This window comes from Mya arenaria, chromosome 3 (genome assembly GCF_026914265.1).
Source record: "Mya arenaria isolate MELC-2E11 chromosome 3, ASM2691426v1".
In the NCBI taxonomy this organism is placed as follows: domain Eukaryota; kingdom Metazoa; phylum Mollusca; class Bivalvia; order Myida; family Myidae; genus Mya; species Mya arenaria.
In genome coordinates this window covers 15,014,148-15,037,105 of record NC_069124.1, presented here as the reverse complement: position 1 = coordinate 15,037,105, position 22,958 = coordinate 15,014,148, and the positions used below count along the sequence as shown (strand labels likewise).

General features: G+C 36.3%; 4 protein-coding genes across 4 annotated transcripts in view; 2 read left to right on the top strand and 2 right to left on the bottom strand.

Moving 5' to 3' along the window:
- The window catches only part of LOC128228611 (run domain Beclin-1-interacting and cysteine-rich domain-containing protein-like), a 28,734-nt gene extending 28,291 nt beyond the window's left edge, over nt 1-443 (bottom strand). Inside the window, exon 1 of the mRNA XM_052940018.1 lies at nt 392-443. Within this exon, the coding sequence (XP_052795978.1) occupies nt 392-426 (35 nt within the window). The 5' untranslated portion in view covers nt 427-443. The remainder of the gene's footprint in view (nt 1-391) is intronic.
- A 4,108-nt stretch (nt 444-4,551) lies between these two features.
- On the bottom strand, nt 4,552-10,386 carry LOC128228542 (probable E3 ubiquitin-protein ligase bre1). Its single transcript, XM_052939910.1, has 9 exons — nt 10,312-10,386; nt 9,499-9,625; nt 8,547-8,636; nt 7,409-7,554; nt 6,812-7,013; nt 6,061-6,165; nt 5,624-5,896; nt 5,394-5,483; nt 4,552-5,119 (listed from the first exon to the last, which is right to left on the bottom strand). The coding sequence occupies exons 2-9, from the start codon at nt 9,613-9,615 to the stop codon at nt 4,820-4,822; spliced, it is 1,323 nt and encodes a 440-aa protein (XP_052795870.1). The 5' UTR covers nt 9,616-9,625; nt 10,312-10,386; the 3' UTR covers nt 4,552-4,819.
- A 720-nt stretch (nt 10,387-11,106) lies between these two features.
- Nucleotides 11,107-15,621, top strand: LOC128228541 (heat shock 70 kDa protein 12A-like). The gene is made up of 7 exons (XM_052939909.1): nt 11,107-11,254; nt 12,383-12,717; nt 13,088-13,206; nt 13,340-13,439; nt 13,573-13,741; nt 13,959-14,093; nt 14,543-15,621. The coding sequence occupies exons 2-7, from the start codon at nt 12,385-12,387 to the stop codon at nt 15,454-15,456; spliced, it is 1,770 nt and encodes a 589-aa protein (XP_052795869.1). The 5' UTR covers nt 11,107-11,254; nt 12,383-12,384; the 3' UTR covers nt 15,457-15,621.
- Nucleotides 15,622-21,281: 5,660 nt separating this feature from the next.
- LOC128227708 (heat shock 70 kDa protein 12A-like) overlaps nt 21,282-22,958 on the top strand; it is a 44,029-nt gene continuing 42,352 nt past the window's right edge. The window contains exon 1 of the mRNA XM_052938478.1: nt 21,282-22,100. Within this exon, the coding sequence (XP_052794438.1) occupies nt 21,747-22,100 (354 nt within the window). The 5' untranslated portion in view covers nt 21,282-21,746. The remainder of the gene's footprint in view (nt 22,101-22,958) is intronic.

Below are 22,958 nucleotides of genomic sequence, written 5' to 3'. Positions count from 1 at the left end.
GTACCAACTTTTAACGTCTCTTGGAACCCACGACCTCAAGCTCCGTAGGCGGATGCATAACCACTAGGCCACGGAGACAAATGAAAGAATCGTTAACATAGACTCTATCGACAGTTTTAAAAGTGCTTTGACATCTTCTGATTAACTGAGCACTACCACATTGAATATCGTCTATATGTTATGTAAGTGCATGTGTATATCACTATGATATTTTGACCATGTTTTAAATTTGTTTACATTTTTTAGGGGCGTTTTCCATTGAAATTTGAATGCTATTTTAAAGCTCATTACTTAATATGACACCAATTATAAGAATATGAATCACTGATTTAAGACTGATATTTTTTGTAGACTGTTAACACCGTGAAACAAAAGATAAGTGAAAAACAACCTTTGGACAACATCTTTTTCTTCATTTTCAGCCATTTTGGATTAGTTTGCCGCTCACATCAACATTTCCGTATAATAATATCAATTTACTGCCAATTAACAGATGAACAAAAATAAAAAAGAACGATGATTTACGAGTGTTTGATGGTGGATGGGGTACCGCTAATAAGGCATTGCCTAAAATTTAAAAAAAATTTTTTATCTTTTTTACAGATGATGTAAGCGATTTAATTCTGGATAAAACGGCAGTAAAGAGATCGGTGTGCCTTGTGCACGGCATAATAATTCGACGCCGATCGAGCATGTCGTTTTTTTTTGTTAAAAAAAGACTTCTTTTACATTGGCAACAGGCTGCAGGATCGGGGTTAAGTTTTGTATTCATTCTTTGTAGCTGTACAGAGAAAAGTAGCGTTTAAATTCTTGTCATGACGGTGACCAGCAGTCTCATTCTGCTCACTGGCTTGTTCTATCGCGCCACAGATAAAGGAAAACAACACAGGCAACAACAAACAAAAAATCGTCTGCATCACCTGCGTTGTACAGTATGAAACAACTTTATGATCCCGACAAAGCATGAATCTGATGATCATTGTTAGTACCGGCTGGGAGTAGAGTTTGTTATTGGTCCTAGGAGTCGGTGATAATCAAACATAATTAACATTTTGTTTCGACTCTCGTTCCAAGTCATAATATGAATAAACTTTCATTTTGTTTTTTACTGTAGAGGGTATGCAAACGCTTTCAGTTTATTCAAAATAAAATCAGAATTGTTAATTTTGATACACATTCAATTTGTTTTGAATAAAACTATATTCAATTAAAAATAACAAAAAAGTTGTTAGAAAAAGGCCGGTTTTTATTTTAATTGAAATTTCCCACAGAAATGCATTTTAATAATTTGTTACCGAATAAAGTAAACTTTATTTAAGAAGAAACTTGTTATAACTAGCCATTGGAGACTGTTTATTTATATAATAATTGACATTCGACCAAAGTTCAGTATAACCTTAGGGCCTTACGGTTTGCGGAAGTCACGATGACAACCGGTACATGTTTACATGTAACACTTATGTGTGTGCTTGCATTAGTTTTCAATACTTCTTATAAATTATAATATATCAGTTCGGATAAATATAGTTTTCAAAGAAAGTGTAATCATTGCGTTGACGTTCAACACGACGTGAACAAGTCCATTTGTGTTTCGGTGAATAAAAGATCATTGAGTGGTAAGTAAATCCAATCGATAAAAAGCAATATCAGCACTGGTTTAAACGGAATAAGGAGTTACCAGTGGTGCTTGAAATCGTTTGAGAACTATTTTGTGTACAGACACCAGACCAAGGATGCAATACAAAAGACGTTACCTTCACCTTACCCTGATCATCTCCGCGTATGGGATTCTTATCTTCGTCACCAGATGGACATTTCTTGCACAGGTAAGATATTTTGTTAATGGATCATATTTTATTGCATTTGTATATTATGTTGTTGTTGTTGTTGTGTTGTGTGTATATCTATTTTAAATCTTGGTAATACTGAACCTCAGCCACATGTCATCAACGAAGTTGAATATGATTAGAATTGCGCATTATTGATATTAAACGGGCCCACTTGGATTGCGCATCATTGATATTAAACGGGCGCACTTGGATTGCGCATCATTGATATTAAACGGGCTCACTTGGATTGCGCATCATTGATATTAAACGGGCGCACTTGGATTGCGCATCATTGATATTAAACGGGCTCACCTGGATTGCGCATCATTGATATTAAATGGGCCCACTTGGATTGAGCAACATTGATATTAAACGGGCCCACTAGGATTGCGCTTCATTGATATTAAACGGGCGCACTTGGATTGCGCATCATTGATATTAAACGGGCCCACTTGGATTGCGCATCATTGATATTAAACGGGCCCACTTGGATTGCACATCATTGATATTAAATGGGCACACTTGCCATCATTGATATTAAATGGGCCCACTTGGATTGCGCTTCATTGATATTAAATGGGCCCACTTGGATTGCGCATCATTTATATTAAACGGGCCCACTTGGATTGCGCATCATTGATATTAAATGGGCCCACTTGGATTGCGCATCATTGAAAGTAAACGGGCTCACTTAGATTGCGCATCATTGATATTAAACGGGCTCACTTAGATTGCGCATCATTGATATTAAATGGGCTCACTTGGATTGCGCATCATTGAGATTAAACGGGCTCACTTGGATTGCGCATCATTGATATTAAACGGGCTCACTTGGATTGCGCATCATTGATATTAAACGGGCCCACTTGGATTGCACATCATTTATATTTAACGGGCCCACTTGGATTGTGCATCATTGATATTAAACGGGCCCACTTGGATTGCGCATCATTGATATTAAACGGGCCCACTTGGATTGCACATCATTGATATTAAATGGGCACACTTGCCATCATTGATATTAAATGGGCCCACTTGGATTGCGCTTCATTGATATTAAATGGGCCCACTTGGATTGCGCATCATTTATATTAAACGGGCCCACTTGGATTGCGCATCATTGATATTAAATGGGCCCACTTGGATTGCGCATCATTGAAAGTAAACGGGCTCACTTAGATTGCGCATCATTGAGATTAAACGGGCCCACCTGGATTGCGCATCATTGATATTAAATGGGCCCACTTGGATTGCGCATCATTGATATTAAATGGGCCCACTTGGATTGCGCATCATTGAGATTAAACGGGCTCACTTAGATTGCGCATCATTGATATTAAATGGGCCCACTTGGATTGCGCATCATTGAGATTAAACGGGCTCACTTAGATTGCGCATCATTGATATTAAATGGGCCCACTTGGATTGCGCATCATTGAGATTAAACGGGCCCACTTGGATTGCGCATCATTGAGATTAAACGGGCTCACTTAGATTGCGCATCATTGATATTAAATGGGCCCACTTGGATTGCGCATCATTGATATTAAATGGGCCCAATTAGATAATTATTTTACTTCTTTGGACGAGAATTGATTCACTGCAATACGTAAATATTATACGATCAGAAACTTTGGTGATTTCATAAAATGGGAAGGATACGTTTGACGAACCAAATGCTGATTTAGTAATTCACATTGTGACATTGGATAAGGAATAGGGTTGTTTGAATAAATTCATTAAAATGTTGTTGATGATCATGTTCTCGCCAATGATGTCATGCCTTTTTCTTTAACCCCTCTGAAAGAAAAACTATTTTAGAACCATCTTTTGTAAATAACCTTCGAAACACTATTGACAGTTATAATGCGTTTAATTTTATTCTGTGACAACTGTTTATCTAAACTGTAATAACAACTAGTTATTGCAAAAACATGGTTATAATCATTTGATTATTTATACAGTGGCATATACACATTTGGTAATGTTTCTTTTCCGTTTAACAATATAGCTAATGATGGCACTTCATGAAAACTCATCAACAACAACGGAAAGCATGCCGCTCAGTATACCCACAACTGGCTCCCTGTCGACGGTCCGCCGTCAAAGGGACGCTGGAAACGAACCTTCTAGATTCCAACTTCCGTCGAGTTGGATGGACCGTAAGAACCGATCTCTGGCTAAGAAGTCAACCAGAAAGAACCGACAACAGATCCTCCAGGCGCTGTTTACAAACTTTCTCCACCCTTGAAGTTGAGTGTGGGGAAATGCATGGAACGTTTAATTTACAGTGTAAGTGTAATGCATCATTAAAGTGACACTCTTATTCAAAATCAATACATACACATGTATCTCAAACATCAATTTTTGACTTATAAACCTTTAACTACTTACTAAATACTGCTTTTATGGAAAATATTTATTACTGATAAAAGATTGTAACCGTTTAATAGCAGAAAGCGCACAACTATTAAATGATTGGTGAATACATAAAAATTTGCTGTGGTATACTATAGTCTCATAAGGTAGAAACACCGTGTTTTATATTCATTTCTTTCAAATTAAACTCGGTATCCTTCATAAGAACCACTGTTTTCGACATTTATTCATCCGTTTTGGGATATTAAAACAATATTATTAACTGTCGTAAATATTTTCTGGGAGTAAGAGTGCATGCAAATTTATGTTTTGGGGTTTAGTGGGGCAGAAAAAACAACACGTCTTGATATACCAAAGGGAATATAATAATGGTTACACAAGATAAAAATAAGTGGAGATAATTGTCAGCAGCACAACAATATAAGGTTACAACACTGCAATACGTAAATATTATATGATCAGAAGCTTTGGGGATTTCATAAAATGGGAAGGATACGTTCGACGAACCAAATGATGATTTAGTAATTCACATTGTGACATTGGATAAGGAATAGGGTAGTTTGAATTAATTCATTAAAATGTTGTTTATAATCATGTTCTCGCCAATGATGTCATGCCTTTTTCTTTAACCCCTCTGCGTATCCTTTACAGACGAGAGGCCCGTCCTTGTGTAAGCGCAGCGGAGGCCAGACCAGGAACGCGATGGTAGGCCCGCGCGTGGAGTAGGCGGCCAATGCGTCCGTGTTGAAGACGTCACCGGACCGGAAGGAGAAATCCAACACCATCGGCGGGTACTGGGCCTGCATCAACCAACAAAGCCGCAGACATTGGACCACAAAGTTGGCTATATCCTTGTGATTCAGATGGGCCTCTTTAAACTTTAGGTCCCGAATGATTTTCGGAACAATAGACTGAAATGCAAAAGAAATACCAAGTGTATATAAAAAGAAGTTATTTCTAATATGCTTAATTTTGTTTTAAACGTTGCATACACTCTGTGTGTTTATAGTTGCAATGAATAAATGCTTCAAAAGTATTTTAATTTATTTTGTAAATCGCTCTAAATATAAAGTATGTGTGTAAGACATTGGTCTAATTGGTTCCCCGGCCCCTCCCCTCCTTCCTTTAAGGTAAATATTGACAGTATAATTAAGTATTTAAGACTAAACGCACTTATAGACAAACCTCTAAATCAACGTTCTTTAGCACCTCCGCCGCAGAATATTTGCAAAAATCTCGAATGGGAATTTCTAACGTTGATCTGATCCCTGCGCCCTAAAGTATAAGTACAACTACATGTAGAACAATATAAATATGTTTATAAACACACCTCTGGAGTTTCAAAACTGTCATGTATGAACAGATACAAAAATGCAAAACTAGATTATCAGCTACTTCTTTTTTGAATTTTAAACCTTGCGCATTTCATTGTGTCCATCTGGTTGCTGTTGTGTCTGCTTCTTTTGTTGTTGCTGTTGTTGTTGTTGTTGTTGTTTTTGCTGCTGCTGTTGCTGCTGCTGCTGCTGTTGTTGCTGTTTCTGCTGACCCACGGCATTTGTCGAAGGATTCCCAGCAGCGTTTTGTCCGACATTTATTCGAGTAACTTGTGACTGGCCGGTCTTAGGGTCATCTCCACCCCGGGACATGGCAGGTGCGCTTAGAGTAGGCCCCGAGTCATCATCTGTCGCCTTAAAAGAGTAGTGATATATCGCATACAGTTGATCTTACACAAGCCACATGCTTACTTAGAAACACCTATTACACTTTAGTAAACGTATGAATGAAAACACTACATTTAATGGCCAAGGAGTCCCTAATGGATAAACACAACGATGGACTATGGGGTAGGTACCTGAGCCCGAGGTTTGCTTGGAGTGAGGTAGGCCGGATCTGTCACAACCCTCTCCATACTTGACCTCATGTCCGCCGACGCCTCCTCACACAGGGAGTTACTGCCCTGATGATACGAGAAATAATGACAATGTAATAAAACTAATTGTTGCCACTGCATGCAAATAAGCCAAGCAAAACTCGTAAAGCCATTTGCAAGAAACAGATGGTCAAATTGTTATGTCACTGCGCCGTTCTCGCAAGCGTTAATTAAAATTACGATGTATTCGGTCGGTTTAAGTGAAACCGATGCAAACACACAAGTATGCATTGCCGGGGTATGAGCCCACCTTTCGATTTTTAGGTCCAAATCGCTGATTGCGGCAGATGGTTTCTTTTATATGTGAAACACTTGATTTGACATTCACTTGATGGATTGAGGTGCAGTTGAAGCCACGATCGTTCAATGATTTAAAATCTTGAAACGCTTTGTTCATTTGCAAAGAATAATAAGCACAACAAGGGTGGTGTTGTAGTCAGACTCTAGCGTGATATCATTATAAGACCAATCTCTCATACTCTTTATATTTAGTTCTGTTCATATTTAGCTCGTTTTCTGTTTGTTATCTGGTTCATTTACTACATATCGTCTAAACTTATATTCGATGACACCACTTAAAACACACAAAACGGCACTCAGTCTTCATAACAGGATTAAAGAGTCGCCTTTCAAAAACTTGGTGTTATATACATTATATACATAATGTCAGTACCTTCAGTAATTTGAGCAGTATTTCAATCCCTTTCTCGTCTTCCACGCCTTTACTGTCAGTAAGAAAGCTGAAGGCGTCTGTCCACTCGTCCTCATACAACTTCTTGAACTCCGTTCCCAGGTTTGTCGGGCGGTTTTCGTCCGAGAGGTCCGTTATATCCGGGTTTCCTTGCTTTAGCACTCGTGACTGCAACTCGCTCAGTCTTGTTACAAATAAATTGGAAACTGTTGAACCAGCTTGAATTGAAATTGACAGGACTTACTAAACTTTAAAACTATAATGAAATATAAAATATGTTCGTTTGCTAACGGGATATTTATAAGCTACATACAAATATATTAGATTAGTGTAACTTCATTGTGCAAATTACTTGTAAAGCCTCTATGAAAAAGTCGTATACAAAGTTATAATGCTATACCCTAATAAGTGGACGTTTTAGCCATTGTTTAAATGGTATCGTAATTCTTTGTATTTTCAATGTTATAATTAGACAAAATGAATTAAAATCCTAATGATTAAGAATGGTCGCAGTGAGCGTAGCTTATATGCAATTTCATTGGCTGTAAATGTAGGTTGTGTTCTTAGTGAATGCGGTACCTATTGAGCGCTCGATCCTTCGCCTGGATCGCCTCCCTCAACTCAGCATCTAACTTCCGGTTTTGCCTCTCCAGCCGTTCAATGATGGTCTGCGAAGTCTTGTCCGCGGCGACTCGAACTTCTGGTTTCTCTGGTTTGTAGGGCCGCTTTAATTACACAGTAAAGATGAGATATACTGTAGAGATTAAATATCCGACCAAAACTATAATCGATGAGAAGAAATGATCGTAACGTAATTTTGATCAATAATCGTTTCAATAATTAAAATTGAAAATATACACGAACACGATCAGTTAACAAAATTCATGATTAATGGTCAGACAGAAAAATCACATTTAGTTTAAAAAAACATTACATTTCCAATAGCAGTTGTATTTCCTATTTACTGCTAGCGACAATCGATATTTGAAAGTAAAAATCGACTAATCCGACATTGAGAGTAAATGATCGAATTCCGACAAAAGTCGATCATCTTTTTACCTCAAGTATAGACTGACATATTTAAGTCAGCAAGATATACTCTATTGATAAAACAATAGTAACCCTACCGAGCATTTACCGACTTTAACCGGTCGTCTCAAGTGATGTCTTTAAAGCTGCACTCTCACAGATTGAACGTTTTGACAACCTTTTTTTTATTTTTTTGTCTTGGAACGAGCCAGTTTTTGACGAAAATCCATAGAAACCAGTTATATAAGAATGCTGACAAAAATAGAACGCAGATTTTATATTTAAGTTCAAAAAATGATGTTTTATGAATTTTTCTTAAACCTTTATCTTTAATAACGGTTTAAACCATAAAACATCAATTTTCGAACGGAAATATGAAAATCTGCGATCTGATCTTTTGTCAGCAATCTATTATCATTGGTTTGCAGATATTCACGCAAATATTTGCTCTTTCCAAGACAAAAAATAAAAAAAACAGTTGTAAAAATGGTATATCTGTGAGAGTGCAGCTTCAAACAAGACGAACAAACCTAATCATACAGAACATTAATTTACATTATAAATCTTAAGGTCACCCAAAAAAGAAAGATGGTATCAAAAATATTATTTTATTTTTTTCTATACAATCTTAAAAGCAAAGGGTCAGAAGTAATAGAAGTATATATTATAAAGTAAGTAAATGTTATACCCGGTAGCTTTCACAGCTGTCGATAGCGTCAGTGCAGTATTCCACAAAAAGCTTACTAGTATCCTTTGCAGAAATGTTCTTGTACAATTTCTGAAAATGAAGGATACTACTTTACTAGTTACCGTTTATAAAAAAAACAACATGTTCTGAAACATATTTTTGTTTTCGAAAGACATGCAATAATCAGTTAATCTATCTTACAGACTGCATGTATAACTGCTGTAGGTCACCAACGGACTGGGGGGGGGGGGGGCAACTCGTCCACAAGTTTACTTCAGTTTATGTCAATATCGGAGAAAAGGAACTAATAAAATACGCTCAAAATGCAACTTTCTGGCTAGTAATTATAACTATCATATCCGCCTGCCAACAATCTAAAGCATTGAAACTTCGGTTTTGATGTAAGGGCAACTGCAAAAAGGTTTTGCCCCTAAGTAACTCCCCCTCGTAAGTTAATTCCTGGAATCCGCCCCCCTCCAGTATCGGCCAGGGTAGGTGAAACATTTGCTGGAAAACGCCGGTTTATCTACCGATATATGGAATACCACATATTAAACGACACAACATAACAATAAATATATTGCATATCGAACAAGGGGAGATAACTTTACATTAACGTGTCCAAGAGTTATAACTCTGGCGAAATGCTCATGAATCTACACATCGGAATCCATCTATTTTCAAGGTTTCAATAAATTCCTTTGAGTAGTTTTTGAGATACGTTCCGGACAAAATTTGGTTTAAGAAACACAAGCATAATATTAAGAATAATAATTAGAAGAATAGTGCAATGTTATACAACACAAAATAATTACCGTTTCCTTCGTTTTCCATCATCGAACATAAACAGTATGGAAACTACTTTATACGTTTCTATATAGAAATATACCTAATATTTCCATTCAATATCAAAATTTACCTATAATTTCGTTGTATGAGTATCAACAATTACCTTTAACTTATTATGAAATTCGTGAACGTATATCGTCAAGTTCAACACATCAGCTTCTATTTTTTCCAGTGAAAACTGGTCCCTGTTTGGTGCTTTGGTGATCTTAGGCTGAGCCATTTCGTCTTTCCTGAAAGGAATCATGTACACGGGTCCGCTGTTATACAATCAATTAAAACGCTTTTCTTTCCACCATTCCTTCTTAAATTATCTTCATGTTCCATGTTCCTCCCTCGTTATTGACATGTATGTTCTTACTTTAAATATTGTAAATATAACTAATTATTCAAAAGTCTGAATTTCTTCTTAATTTACTTACATAGATATACAAATCAATAGATTGTCGACTGTTTCCAATAAGATGAAAGAAGGAAATCACAGAGGAAGTAAATTACCGACCAGTGAATAAGGAAGTAGTTTTGTAATAAAAGCGGTGTTTTTGAAGCAATCATGCAAACATTGTACTTTCGTTTTCCGCGGCATTTAACTTTTTTACATTCCGACTTAATCAAATTAGGTAAATCCTAGAGCTGTATGATATGTTATTATTTATAACGATATAAGTACATTTTAAAAAATCAACCTTCAGCAATGCCGACTATGCCGCTAGGTGCACCGTGACATACAGACATATGCGTTTAAATATATTACAGGGCGCCCTGAAATTTATAGTTAAATATATCTCAATGATTTTCATATATCTTTAAAAAATTGATTTTTGAATAAGAATTAGTTGAATGTTTAAAAGATAAAGTATACAGTCACTATTCTGGATGTGTTGCTGGTTAATAAAACCTAGGGCCACTGATAACAAACCTGTGTCCCAGATTAGGCGACCATAAATTATTTGCTAGGTTTTCGTCCTCGCCCGTCCCCTCTTCTTCCACGGCCTCTTAAACTGTATTGACTCAAATAAAAATATTGAACTAATGTCTGTATTGCGTATCGGTCCTATACTGTCTGGGAACGGCGTTTATTCATACCTACGGTGTCGCCGGATTTATAACATTCACATGTAAAAACCGTTAAAGTTAATTGCCCGATGGTGTTCCTAATGGGTTTTTCCAGAAACCGCAACATGTAAATGGTCCATTATGTAATAATAAAAAGCATCAGTACGAATTCAACGGTGAAACAGTCATCTTAGAAAAAAAGATAAAAAATAAATTGTTACCCTGCCCCCATTTAAAGAGAAAATTGGATGAAAATCCAGCAATAAATTCATATCGGCCTAAAACAAAAAATAAATGCTCAATTGCGCAATGTCCTTGCAAGTCGGCCACTTTATCTCTCCACCCATTTCATATTTCTATATGTCGTATGTAAAGATTTAGTTCAAGAACTTTAGATAGTAAATCATGATATGCTATTATTTACTGTCGACGGCGATCGACGCGAGTCATCAAGTTAACCGAGTTAAATCACCGAATTAGTGTGTTCAACTAGCATTGAATCGCCCGTATAATTGTGTTCATAAATATCTACAAACAAGCACAATCACAGTATGATACATACAAAACATGACCATTTAATCAATATACACTATAATTCTAATTAAATAGTTAAAGCAAGCTGTTAGTACAGATCTACCTGCTATACAATGCGTACTGGCACAACCGTGTATTGACTCCCGACACCTTACGGAGATTGACGGACTTTAACGAATATAAATACGTTTCATTTTTCATGGAAGTTGAAATCGAACACCACACATATTCGGTGATTTTATTTGTTTGAAATAGAACTTCGACCCGACAAGGTAAGATCTTACATACTTTACTAACATTCAATGAATTTAGCGATTAAGTTATTACTTTGCGTATTTCTTTTGTATTTATCAGCCAATCGTACCAAAACAAGGAAGTAGAACTAAACAATACCACAGCACAGGTCAACGGACATCGTAATCATGATCAAATTGAAAAAGGAAATGGTCAACATCTACAGAAGATGTAAACTGTTTTGCAATAATGTATGACCTTGTTGAATACATTGACTTTGAATAAATCAAAAAGAATAAGTCTACTTTCGATTTCCGTTTACCTAAACTACAGGTATTGGTAATCGACCATTTTGAAAATTTATCACTCCAGTATCTGTACCAATACTTTATAATAGGCGCCCTACGTCTACGATAACATTAATAATGAGTTCATGGAAATATTCAGCATATTTTAAACCAGTTGTCATATGTAAGACCACCCTTAAATAACATATATGTGAGTTAAATAGCATGCTTCTATTAAAAAGTTAATTTAATATCTTGGTTATTGATACCACATGGGTTTTTCTCGATTTTTCTATGTTATCTATTTAAGATACACTCTTACACCCAAATAATACAACTGTAATGATATACAAAAAAATATTAATAATCAAAATCAATGGTTCTAATGAAGGATACCGAGTTTAATTTGAAAGAGAGGTGCAGAAAGCATGGTATTTCTACCTTATGAGACTAGAGCAGATCACAGTAAATCTTCTAGCACTCTCCAATCATTTAATACTTTTTTTGCGTTTTCAGCTATTAAATTCACGGTTACAATCTTGTTATACCACTAATTAACATTTTCCATAAATACATAAATTAGTAAGTACTTAAAGGTGTATCACTCAAAATTTATTTTTGTTATTCAGATGTTTATATTGGTTTTGAATAAGAGTGTCACTTTAATGTTAAACCCTTATAGATTATAATATAACATAACATAACATTTACTCGGCATTAAACGTTTACAACATTTATATCCAACATAAATAATATCCCTTTGTCGTAAAAAAACAATGGCATGGTCAATAGAGATTATAATAAATAAAGAGAGAGAAATACCTGGGATTGATACTAGTAAATACAGTAAAGCTAGTTTGTTTACTTTTTACATTTCAGAAATGGCTGCCACCAAATCTGGGTCAGTGAAATCAAAGTCCAGCAAGCTAGTTGTAGCAGCGATTGACTTCGGTACGACATTTTCTGGATATGCCTTTGCTTTGAGACATGATTTTGAGGCAGACCCACCGAAGATAAGTGCCAATACATCATGGATCGCCGGTGGTCAGCTTATCTCACTGAAAACGCCGACTGTTTTGTTGCTAGACCCCGAACAAAACTTTGAGGCTTTTGGATTTGATGCTGAAGACAAATATGCTGAGCTTGCCGCTGAAAATGACCACAAAGGATACTTCTACTTCCGGAGATTTAAGATGAAGCTGTACAACTCAACGGTATGTATAAAATGTTAAAATGAAGTTATTGAGTAAGTTGGTCTATTTGATAACATTCTATTTTGCTGCTGATGCATTACGGAATCGTAAATGTGTAGGGTGTCGTCAAATTCGGTATCAAGGAGTAAAATAATGAAATGATATAATATTAGTGTTTACAGATCCAAGGAAAAAACTGATCCAAAAGTATGAGCGAGTCCCTTTAAATGTGACAAGTTTTCAAGAGTAATTTATTTTGGCGCTGTTATAAATATAAATAGCAATCTAATATGCTGTTATTGTATTGTTGAGGCGTGTATGCGTATGGAGTCGTAACGTTGATCTCTTTGTTTTAAATGTGCTCTAGATAGCTAAAATCAACTCATTTCAGCACCTTAAACGTGACACAATGTTAGAAGATGAGCAGGGAAAAAAAATGAATGCGATAAAAGTGTTCAGCATCTGCATCAAATACCTCATGGAGCACTTTATGAAGACAGTTAAGAACAGGTACATCATTTACTTGCAAAGTTTTAATTTGTGTTTTTGTTACTGTTTTGTAGCCTTGGCCTGGAAAAATAGTAACTGTTGTAAAAACAACGTACTTTTGTTGGTAATGATTTTGGTTTAATGTTATTAACAGGGTTACAGATGTATCTGACAAAGACGTCGACTGGGTGCTGACTGTACCAGCTATATGGAATGACAGTTCGAAACAGTTTATGAGAGAGGCCGCTGAAATGGTAAATGGTTGAGCATTCTTCAGTTTATCTCAGGAGAAGTGTTCATGTATCTGTATTAACCTTTATTTAAAACATTTGCATATTTGAAATATATGTCAACAAATAGTTTTTACTACCTATGACAATGCTTCAGGCTGGCATCAAGAAAGACTCTTTAACTATTGCACTGGAGCCGGAAGCTGCTTCTTTATTTTGCATGCATCTTCCCGTCGAACAGTTGAACATGAGCGGTGCCTCTATGAGCCAGTCCCAAATGTCACCTTTCTCCACAAGTCAACGCTATATGGTGGTCGACGTTGGAGGTATGTGTTGCATGCACGTGTAAATGTTCATAGACATTGATTGGTAGTATGTATTGAATTATTAAATCATTGTCCCACAAGACTAAATGATACATATTTGCTTTAGGTCTCGACTACTGGGTGACGTCCTGAAGTAACTTGCATCGATACTCTTCCAGTCTCATGAGTATATATGTGCTCAAATAGATCAAATAACAATGTGTATGTGTCGTTCTAGGTGGCACAGTGGACATCACCGTTCATGAGGTGGTGGGGAAGGGACAGCTCAAGGAGCTTAACTGGGCCAGTGGTGGAGCATGGGGAGGCACTCGCGTTGACGCCGCGTTCGAGGACTTTATAAGGAAACTTGTTGGTACGTGTCCGTTATTATTGTCACCTGGTATTTGTGCCATTTAGATATAACTTTGAAATGAATTGTACTAGCTAAGTTTGACAGTGTATCTCTGGTCCTTCGTGATCATTGGATATGTCGTATTGAAAGTGGAGAATTAAATACCTCTTAATCCGCTGCTATAAGTCGTTGACAGGGAAGCACTTTTAAGAGCTATTAACAAATACTTTTAATCACGTCGCAACTACTGATCTCATACTTTGTAAGAATATTATGTTTTCGACCCCCCCTTCCAGAATGTGTTCAGTTAAGTTTCAAGTGAATCTTTTATATCGTTTCTCAAGTGATAAGGCGGCAGTAATTTAATAAGAAATCTCATTTTTCATATGCGTATAAATATTACTCAACTTAAACCTAAAATATATAATTTCTGAGAACAAAGCTAATTGTCATAATACACTTCATTTCAGGAAAGGAAGTTTTTGAGGAGTTTAAGAAGACATGCGTTGAAGATTTTGTTGAACTTCAAAGGCAATTCGAGACAAAGAAACGTAGCATAAAACACGACAAAACAGGAAAAGAAACTATCCAAATCCCGGTTGCTTTGACAGAACTGTATAACAAAAAGACAAAGAAGGACATGGGTGACGCGGTAAAGCAATTCCAAGGCAATCTGGCTTGGACTGCTGGGAAATTGCGTGTAAATTGCGACTTGATGCGAGGATGGTTTAAAGAAACCTGTGATAATACAGTTAAACATGTACGGGAACTTTTTCAACAACCTGCAAGTTCTAGTTGCAAGACCATACTTCTTGTTGGTGGATTTTCTGAGTCGCCGTTGCTGCAACAAGCTCTTCGAGATAATTTTCCCGACAAGCGGCTCATCGTTCCTGAAGAAGCTGGACTTGCGGTGCTCAAAGGCGCCGTTTTGTATGGCCACGACCCGGTCACGATAGTCTCCAGAGTTGCAAAATGCTCGTACGGCATCCGTGTCTACCGGGATTTTATTGAAGGAACGCACCCCAATTCCAAAAAGCAAAACATTGGCGGCAGAATCAAGTGCAAGGATGTCTTTGCCCGTCATGTTAAGAAGGGTCAAGAATTGATCGCGGGTGAGCCACAATCTTCCCAACGCTATACCCCACTTGAAGCAGACCAGCTCTCGCTTGTCTTCGATGTATACACCTCACCGGAGGAAGACCCACAGTATGTCACTGACGTCGGTAGTGTCCATATAGGTCAGCTTGAGGTTGATGTTCCGGACTCGGGCAAGGAGCGAGGAGTTTGGGTCAAAATGATCTTCGGGGGAACTGAACTTACCGTGCATGCAACCGATGAAAAAACACAAAAGGTGTCCAAAGCCAGCTTTGATTTCCTACAGTGAAACTAAACTTTGAAACATTACTACATATTATTCTTAAATTAAGGTCGTGTATTGTGAATGTAATTTGGAACGTTGTGTTTTTAAAGCCTATTGCTTGTAAGGTTCTTTAAATAGTTTTGTTATTACCGCTTTACTGTTTTAATGAAATAAATAACGACAAATGAATCCTACGACCTTTTGTAATTATGTGTGTGTGCGCCCACGGCTCATTTGAAGAACTTCAGGGTTCAAGTACGACACGATGAATTGCCCTCTAGTTAGTGAATTGTTGTGGATTTCTGTCAGCCATTTATCTGTATTGTTTAAATTAAACTCAGACTAAGATATTGAACTCATTTTTCATTGCCTGTTACAAAAGTAGCATACTCAGTATTTTTCGATCAGAGTTTCTTGAAGATACAGTTATAAGAAATTATATATTTTGGGATTTGGCAACTTACAATGTAAGAAATTTTCATTTCACATTTGTAACTGAAACACTATATTTATGGGTTTTATTGCCAGCAAAGTCAAGACTTCAAACGTAAGTTTATACATCTGCAAACATACGGTCGGTTGGTTGGTCGGGCGGTCTGTTGGCAAAGGTTTGTGGCGCAAAATACTTCCACGGTTTAAAGGGGGTAGACACGAGATGGTATAAAAATCGGCAATTACAGTATTTCTTCAAAACAAGCATAGAATTGTCAATGCGAAATAGTATGGGTCCGATAATACTTTACATGGTTGAAATAATAAACCCAACAATCATGTTGCTGCCTCATCTGTGTTCCCCGTCTAAAATAACGCATAAAGGTTCCCAGTATAAACATAAGCGCATATAAATTTACAAACGCTATTTTTAAACTTTCTGGGATCTACGTGATAAACTACCGTAGTAAATTCTGAATGGGGAAAATGCGCAAAAACTGCGAAGATGCATGTGTCGTAAGCGATGTGATACCTCAGTGAGTGGGATTCAATGTGTTTTACACAACGATGGCAATTTTATGTAAGTTTTTTTTAACATTTATTTCTTGGGTGTCTACCTCCCTTTACGAGGTAGATACACATTACCACATCAATGTGTATTACTGCCTGATGTATTTAAACGACCCAGTCAAGTATCCGTGTAACTTATCTTGAAAATAAAATTACACATTTGGTAACATTGGAGTTTGTGGAGCACTTTTTGACAGGTATCACTGATACTTGGTACATATTATTGACATGTTTTGTACTAGTGCCTGGCGTGTTTTTGAGTTATGTGACCTTGAATATGGGTTTCACACTTTAGGATATGTTTGTTGGGCGAAATACAATGTAAGAGGTGTATCTTTGATAATTGGAACACATTCATTACGAAACTCTTTGAATTCAAACCAGTTTTGTCAATGAAAATGCGATCAGCCAATTCTGATAAAATTTGAATAAAACAACACTGTCCTTATACAAATCATGTAAACTTCAACACTAGATATGGAATAAAGATTGGAAAGTGTTATGCACGTTTTCTATTCAGCATTTTCTGTTCTTGTATTGACGGATTTATTTGTCACTGCGGTCTTGTGGTGTCATTTTCTGTATAATGTGAGGCTCGTTCGTCTTCTTAATCGGGCCATGGTGAAGTTCAAGTCCGTTCCTGAAGTGAAAAAGTCGTTGACTTAAATAATGATACACATCCTATACCAAACTGAAACACTCGCGATCATTAGCGCATCTCAGAACTAAAAACGTATCCTCTCAAGACTAAACAATTGTGCAGATGTGTGTTTGCATTTCACCAAAATGTGGGTAATGTGCTTGCAATAAACAAAATGGGGGGGGGGGGGGGGGGGGTAAGGAATAAAACATCGGCCAAGAAACGTGTACAGTCGAGTGATAACCGTGCAATTTCGAAAAAATGGAGTATATACATGAAAGCACAGTTACAACATGCACAGATATGCCATATTTGCCGAGAAAATACGAAAAATTGTGGATAAAATCAACACGTTCATTTGTAAACATTGCCTCCTAAGCCACAATCTGTTCATTTACTTTTTTATCTTCAAAGTTATGATACCAAACAAAGATGTCGATCGAAGATTATGCTTTTCGCCACATAATGGGCGCATACATTTTTCAAAATTTAAGGATTAAGTCCACTTACCAGGCAAAAGTTGGTACCTGAATCTAAATCCGTCATTTTGTTTGCCATGAAACATTTTTCTCACTTAATATTAGCATGAAACGAAATTACGTCCTCCCCCCTTGTGTATTTTGATGAAGTTTTTACGTAAGCAGCAGTAAGCTGGACATCATTGAGAATATTCAAACCATAACCCAATGGCATCCCTTGTTTCGCTCCGGGCCTCAGTGAATTTATAGTTCAACATTAGACGTGCTGATTTGAACTATCACAATTGACGTTACCAGAGAAAAGCTGATAAATGGTCAAATAAACTGACATATACTATAGACATATTTAACCAAGCTCGTTAAAATAATTCACCGCGGTCAGTGTGTATCCTGTCCCATTCTGCATAATAATTGTATATGGATCTTAATGGGAAGCCTAAGTTACTCCTTAGTCAATGTTGTAGTTCAATTTTGGAATTTTAGCGATGCTATAGAGCGGCCTACGTCGGCCTGTCGAGATGCGCCCGCTCTTTTCTATGCAGAAATCGTCAAAATTGGACATAATCTTAATGTACAGCAATATGAAAAACAAATCCATTGTCATTGACCGAAATAAAAAAGCAAACACCAAGTATATGTAACCTTTTCTTACAGACACTAGTTTAACAAGTAAGCCTTTGTTATAAAATGGACTGATTGAAATATACTCTATAAAACTGTTTTACTTCATTCAACAGAATCGATATATATATATACATGTATATGTAAAATTGATGAACGGAAATTTGGAAAAACCCTCGATTGTCATTGGCCTAAAAATGCAAACACTAGTTGACTTCTTGTCCACATAGGTTTTTTTGGTCTAAACGTTTTTTCTCAGGTAACAACGTATAAGTCCTCCTATATCACCGAGTATTCATATGAGTACAGTTACCTAAATATCTTTATTAAAGGCAAACTTGAAACAAGATAAAACAGCACTCATTCACTCGTCCATTTGTTCGTTCGTTAATGCTGTCATTCATGTAATCATGTATATATGTATTCCTTCCTTCCTTAATTCATTCATTTATGTTTTCATGTATTCGTTCGTTTGATCGTTCATTTTATTTATGTATTTATTTATTCAGTTTTTAAATCATTCGTTCGTTCGTTCGTGTGTTTGCTCATCACTCATTCATTCACTCGTTCGTTCGTTCATTCATTCATTCATTCATTCATTCATTCATTCATTCATTCATTCATTCATTCATTCATTCATTCATTCATTCATTCATTCATTCATTCATTCATTCATTCATTCATTCATTCATTCATTCATTCATTCATTCATTCCGTTCGTTCGTTCGTTCGTTCGTTCGTTCGTTCGTTCATTCATACATTGCTCTATTCGGTGTATATTTATCAACACCCTAAAAGAAACGCATATCCCTTGTTTGAACAGCTTCCCAATATAGAGGATCCGTAAGCTATCACCGGCCAAACAGTACTATCATATAGTTTCTTGAATGCAATGTATGGGACACTACCAACGGATATAGATTACATTTTGCTACCAATAAACCAATGGGTCAAACTGCACTTTGGACTACTCATGTATGCAGTATATAAAGGCATTATGTTAAAGTCAAGATATTCATTATGCAACAGGCCTAGGTATATAAATTGAATGACAACTTTAAGCTCATCTTCCCCACATGAAAACGTCTAACCGTTACGAAGTGAAGTGGTGGGATAACGCTAGATCGTGTTTGTACATACGACCAGAGATAAGAAATTTCATAATGCATTTGTTTCCGTCTACATTGTCGCCGTTTCTCCAATCATTCGGGAAAAACACGACATTTTGTATGAAAAGTATGATCCTCGAGGTTTAAAAGTTAAAAGAACAGCGAAAAACACAGCCATAAAATGGTGTATCTAAGGGCTGCATATTGATATCGGACCTGTCGTCCGTCCGTACAACCGGTTTCCGATCAACAATAGAAGAACGCTTGGGCCAAGGGATCTATAACTTGATAAGAAGATTGGTCATTACCAGAAGACGAACCCTTTTGATTTTGTGGTCAGTGAGTCAAAGATCAATGTAGTGGTTAACTTGAGCTGACAATCTGTTTCCGCTCAAATGGTGAAAACCGGTTGGGCCCAGGGAGATCAAACTTGGTTTGTTGGTTGGTCATACAGAGTAGCTGGTCGTCGTTATTTTCGTTCAATTCATAACAAACAGTATACGAGATTTTATGTTCACTTCTTACGCAAAACACATCTTTTCTTTTTCACCATCCCCTTAACAGACATTGTACTATTTAAGTAAAAAATGGTCTGCATTTTGGTGTTTCTTATGCATATTCTTTTTACCATAGTTTCATAAAGTGTTGCATTGGGCAATTTTTGGAAGTAAGGCGGGTGCGTGTGTGTGTGTGTGGGGGGGGGGGGGGCATTTTAAATAACTTTTTCTTTAAACTTATTATTTGTTGATGCTTTTTTGTATTTCTTTTAATGAAAAAAATGTCAGAATAGAGTCAGATATGTGCCAACATAACTATCTTCCCCGAAATTGCTCACTATTTTAAACGAAAACGTTGTGTTGATCGATCGCGGAGCCAGGGGGTCCCATCATGGGATTAAAGGAAATTTAAGCAAGTGCCCCGAGGGCAGATTTAATTGACACCTGTGTATTGAACGCGTTTAATGCCTAATTTAAGGGAATGTTAATGAAGGCATGATAATCCCCTGCTGTGCAACCCCTGCTAATTGCACTGGTGTCACAGTAGGTGCCAATTTCCTGTGTATTCGTTTCTTGGCTCAGGCCCATTTTGGGTCCATTTTAATAGTAAAACCCCTGAAACTGCATAGCAGGATACTCAGATTAGAGATCTGATAAGACAATTAGGCAATTAGATTAAGATCAATTAACAGAGTTTGTGTACAAATAACAAATACACGTTGTTTTTTTTTTTTTTTTTTTTTTTTTTTTGGGGGGGGGGGGGGGGGGTTCACTTATAGAAGGATTAAACTTGGCCTTTAAATTTAAGGCCTGCAGCGAAGCAGAAGTCGATTGAAGGTCCAAAAATTACAGTATTTAAAAAAAAAAATATTTAGTTTTGAGGTTCAATATTTAACAAGTTTGAATCATATATCCGTTGCACCATAAAAAGCTATATATAAGGAGTCGAGTATTTATTACGAAATAATATTTTAATAGACTTTCAATAAAAAAGATTTCATCCACTATTTTTCATTATTTTTTCTAAATAACTTTCTTGTTTGACAAAATACCATAAATAACTCTCAAGACATTTTTAAATATGTAGTCTGTGGCATTTTGACATAAAAAAACCCCAAAGTAATCATGTGGACAGACTTTTCCGAAAAAAATGTGAATCGGTGCTTTTTTATCCAAAATCTGATAAAATCTTCTTTTGTAAAATTTGTTTAACTCCTTACTACCCCAAAAACATGTCACCAAGAATATATGTTTCACTCCCCAAAGAGATCGCTCCACAAAACTAAAAAATACATGAACTTTTTAAACGTCTTAATTTTTGACCTTCCCCACCCACTTTTGCCCTTAAATACGTACGAAACAATGACCATATAATCGACTTTACCTTACGACTTCGTCATATCTTCTATAACATGTATATTGCTTGCCATGTGATATTATGTGATAAATATTAAGGTTTATCATTTGTCACGTGGATTGCCGGTTGTAACACATGTAACCGTGGCAATAAAACGTGAAATTAGTGTGCGTGCTTGTGTGTTTGTAAAATTTAACAATACTTAACGTTCAAATTACAAAAAAGATTTCGGTGTTTGAATGTTATCGATTGAGACATTATGTATGTTAAGTGCGCCGCGATAAAGCTTCCAATAACAACGAATACTTATTTACTTCCTGGTCGAGAAATATTGGATCATATTGACTATATGCGATGCCATTGACATTATACCAGTATTGGCAAATCGGGATATACGTAAATATTTCAATAAATAGTTCAACAATTATCAGATTGTTTTTCAAACTGTGTTTTCATTGTTGAATACGAAACTCATAGGAAAGTGATAATACATTAAATAAGGCTAATAATAGGACGAAATCGAAAGTAGAAAAATCATTTCTTACTATAAGCGAATTATTGATATGCGTTTGAAACGTGCTATTTTACACACACAAATCGGGAATAATTATGTCTAGCTCGTCTAAAACGAAGAAAACCGTCTCTTACAAGTTAGTAGTAGCAGCTATCGACTTTGGTACTACGTTTTCTGGATACGCTTATTCCATGAGCCACGATTTTAATAAAAACCCATCTAAAGTGAGCACCAACTCAAACTGGATAGGTGGGGGACAATTGATTTCTCATAAAACGCCGACCGTGCTCTTACTGAACCCCGACAGGACGTTTAAGGCATTTGGATATGACGCGGAAAGTCAATACGGAGAACTTGCGGCGCAGGACGCTGAGAGAGACGATGGAAAATTATTGCACAAAGAGCACTTCTACTTCAGAAGATTCAAGATGAAATTGTACAAAACAAAAGTAAGATTTTGTAGTTGTATATGGTTGTCGGCTAATCTTACTGTTTAGCACGCTGGTTATATTGACACTTATCAAAATCAATACATACACATGTGAAACAAACATACATTTTGAGTGATAAACCTTTTACTACTTGCTAAGTAATCCATATTAATTACTAATAAGAAAGAGTGTAACCGTGTATTTAATAGCTGAAAATGCAATATTATTAAATGATTGGTGAGTGTTTAAATATTTACAGTGATCTACTATAGTCTTATAAGGTAGAAATACCATGTTATTTGCGCCTTTCTTTCAAAAGAAAGTCGGTATCTTTCATAAGAACCATTGTTTTCGACATTTATTCATCCCTTTTGGTATACCAAAACAATTGTTATAATTGTGGTACATCGTATTTGGGAGTAAGAGTGCATCTTTAAGCAATAGCCACTACTCTTGACGAGCTGATAAGATATCAACACAAACGTACGAAAATAGCTGGATAGTATACACAACGAATTAAACGAACAGGTTGGCAATAAATTGGATCGATTTGTGTTAGGATTAGGGTTCGGTTATTTGTTAGAATTTGTATGCTACCTTTTCAAATTGATTTATTCCTTTCAGAATTTAATGAGGAGTACAGAGATTGAAGACGAACAAGGAAGAAAGATGAATGCGATAGAAGTATTTAGCATCTGTATCAAATACTTGTCGGACGAGTTCAGACAACTAATTAATCAAAGGTAGGTCAATTATCAAATGCGATTTAAAAAAAAAAGTCAAACCCACTAGCCATTGGCAAAACTAAACTTTACTTACTTATTGCAACTAGGAAGAAACATCAAGAATATTTGTACTGGAATTTTACTTATATTA

Bases quoted from the DNA above. Each gene is read 5' to 3' on its own strand.
- LOC128228542 (XM_052939910.1), bottom strand. From the start codon at position 9,615: ATGGCTCAGCCTAAGATCACCAAAGCACCAAACAGGGACCAGTTTTCA. The intron at 7,555-8,546 runs GTATAACATTTA...GTGTAATTAAAG, and splicing joins ACAGCTGTGAAAGCTACCGG to CGGCCCTACAAACCAGAGAA. The intron at 5,120-5,393 runs GTTTGTCTATAA...TTTGCATTTCAG, and splicing joins TAAAGAACGTTGATTTAGAG to TCTATTGTTCCGAAAATCAT.
- LOC128228541 (XM_052939909.1), top strand. From the start codon at position 12,385: ATGGCTGCCACCAAATCTGGGTCAGTGAAATCAAAGTCCAGCAAGCTA. The intron at 13,440-13,572 runs GTAAATGGTTGA...ACAATGCTTCAG, and splicing joins TGAGAGAGGCCGCTGAAATG to GCTGGCATCAAGAAAGACTC. The intron at 14,094-14,542 runs GTACGTGTCCGT...ACTTCATTTCAG, and splicing joins CTTTATAAGGAAACTTGTTG to GAAAGGAAGTTTTTGAGGAG.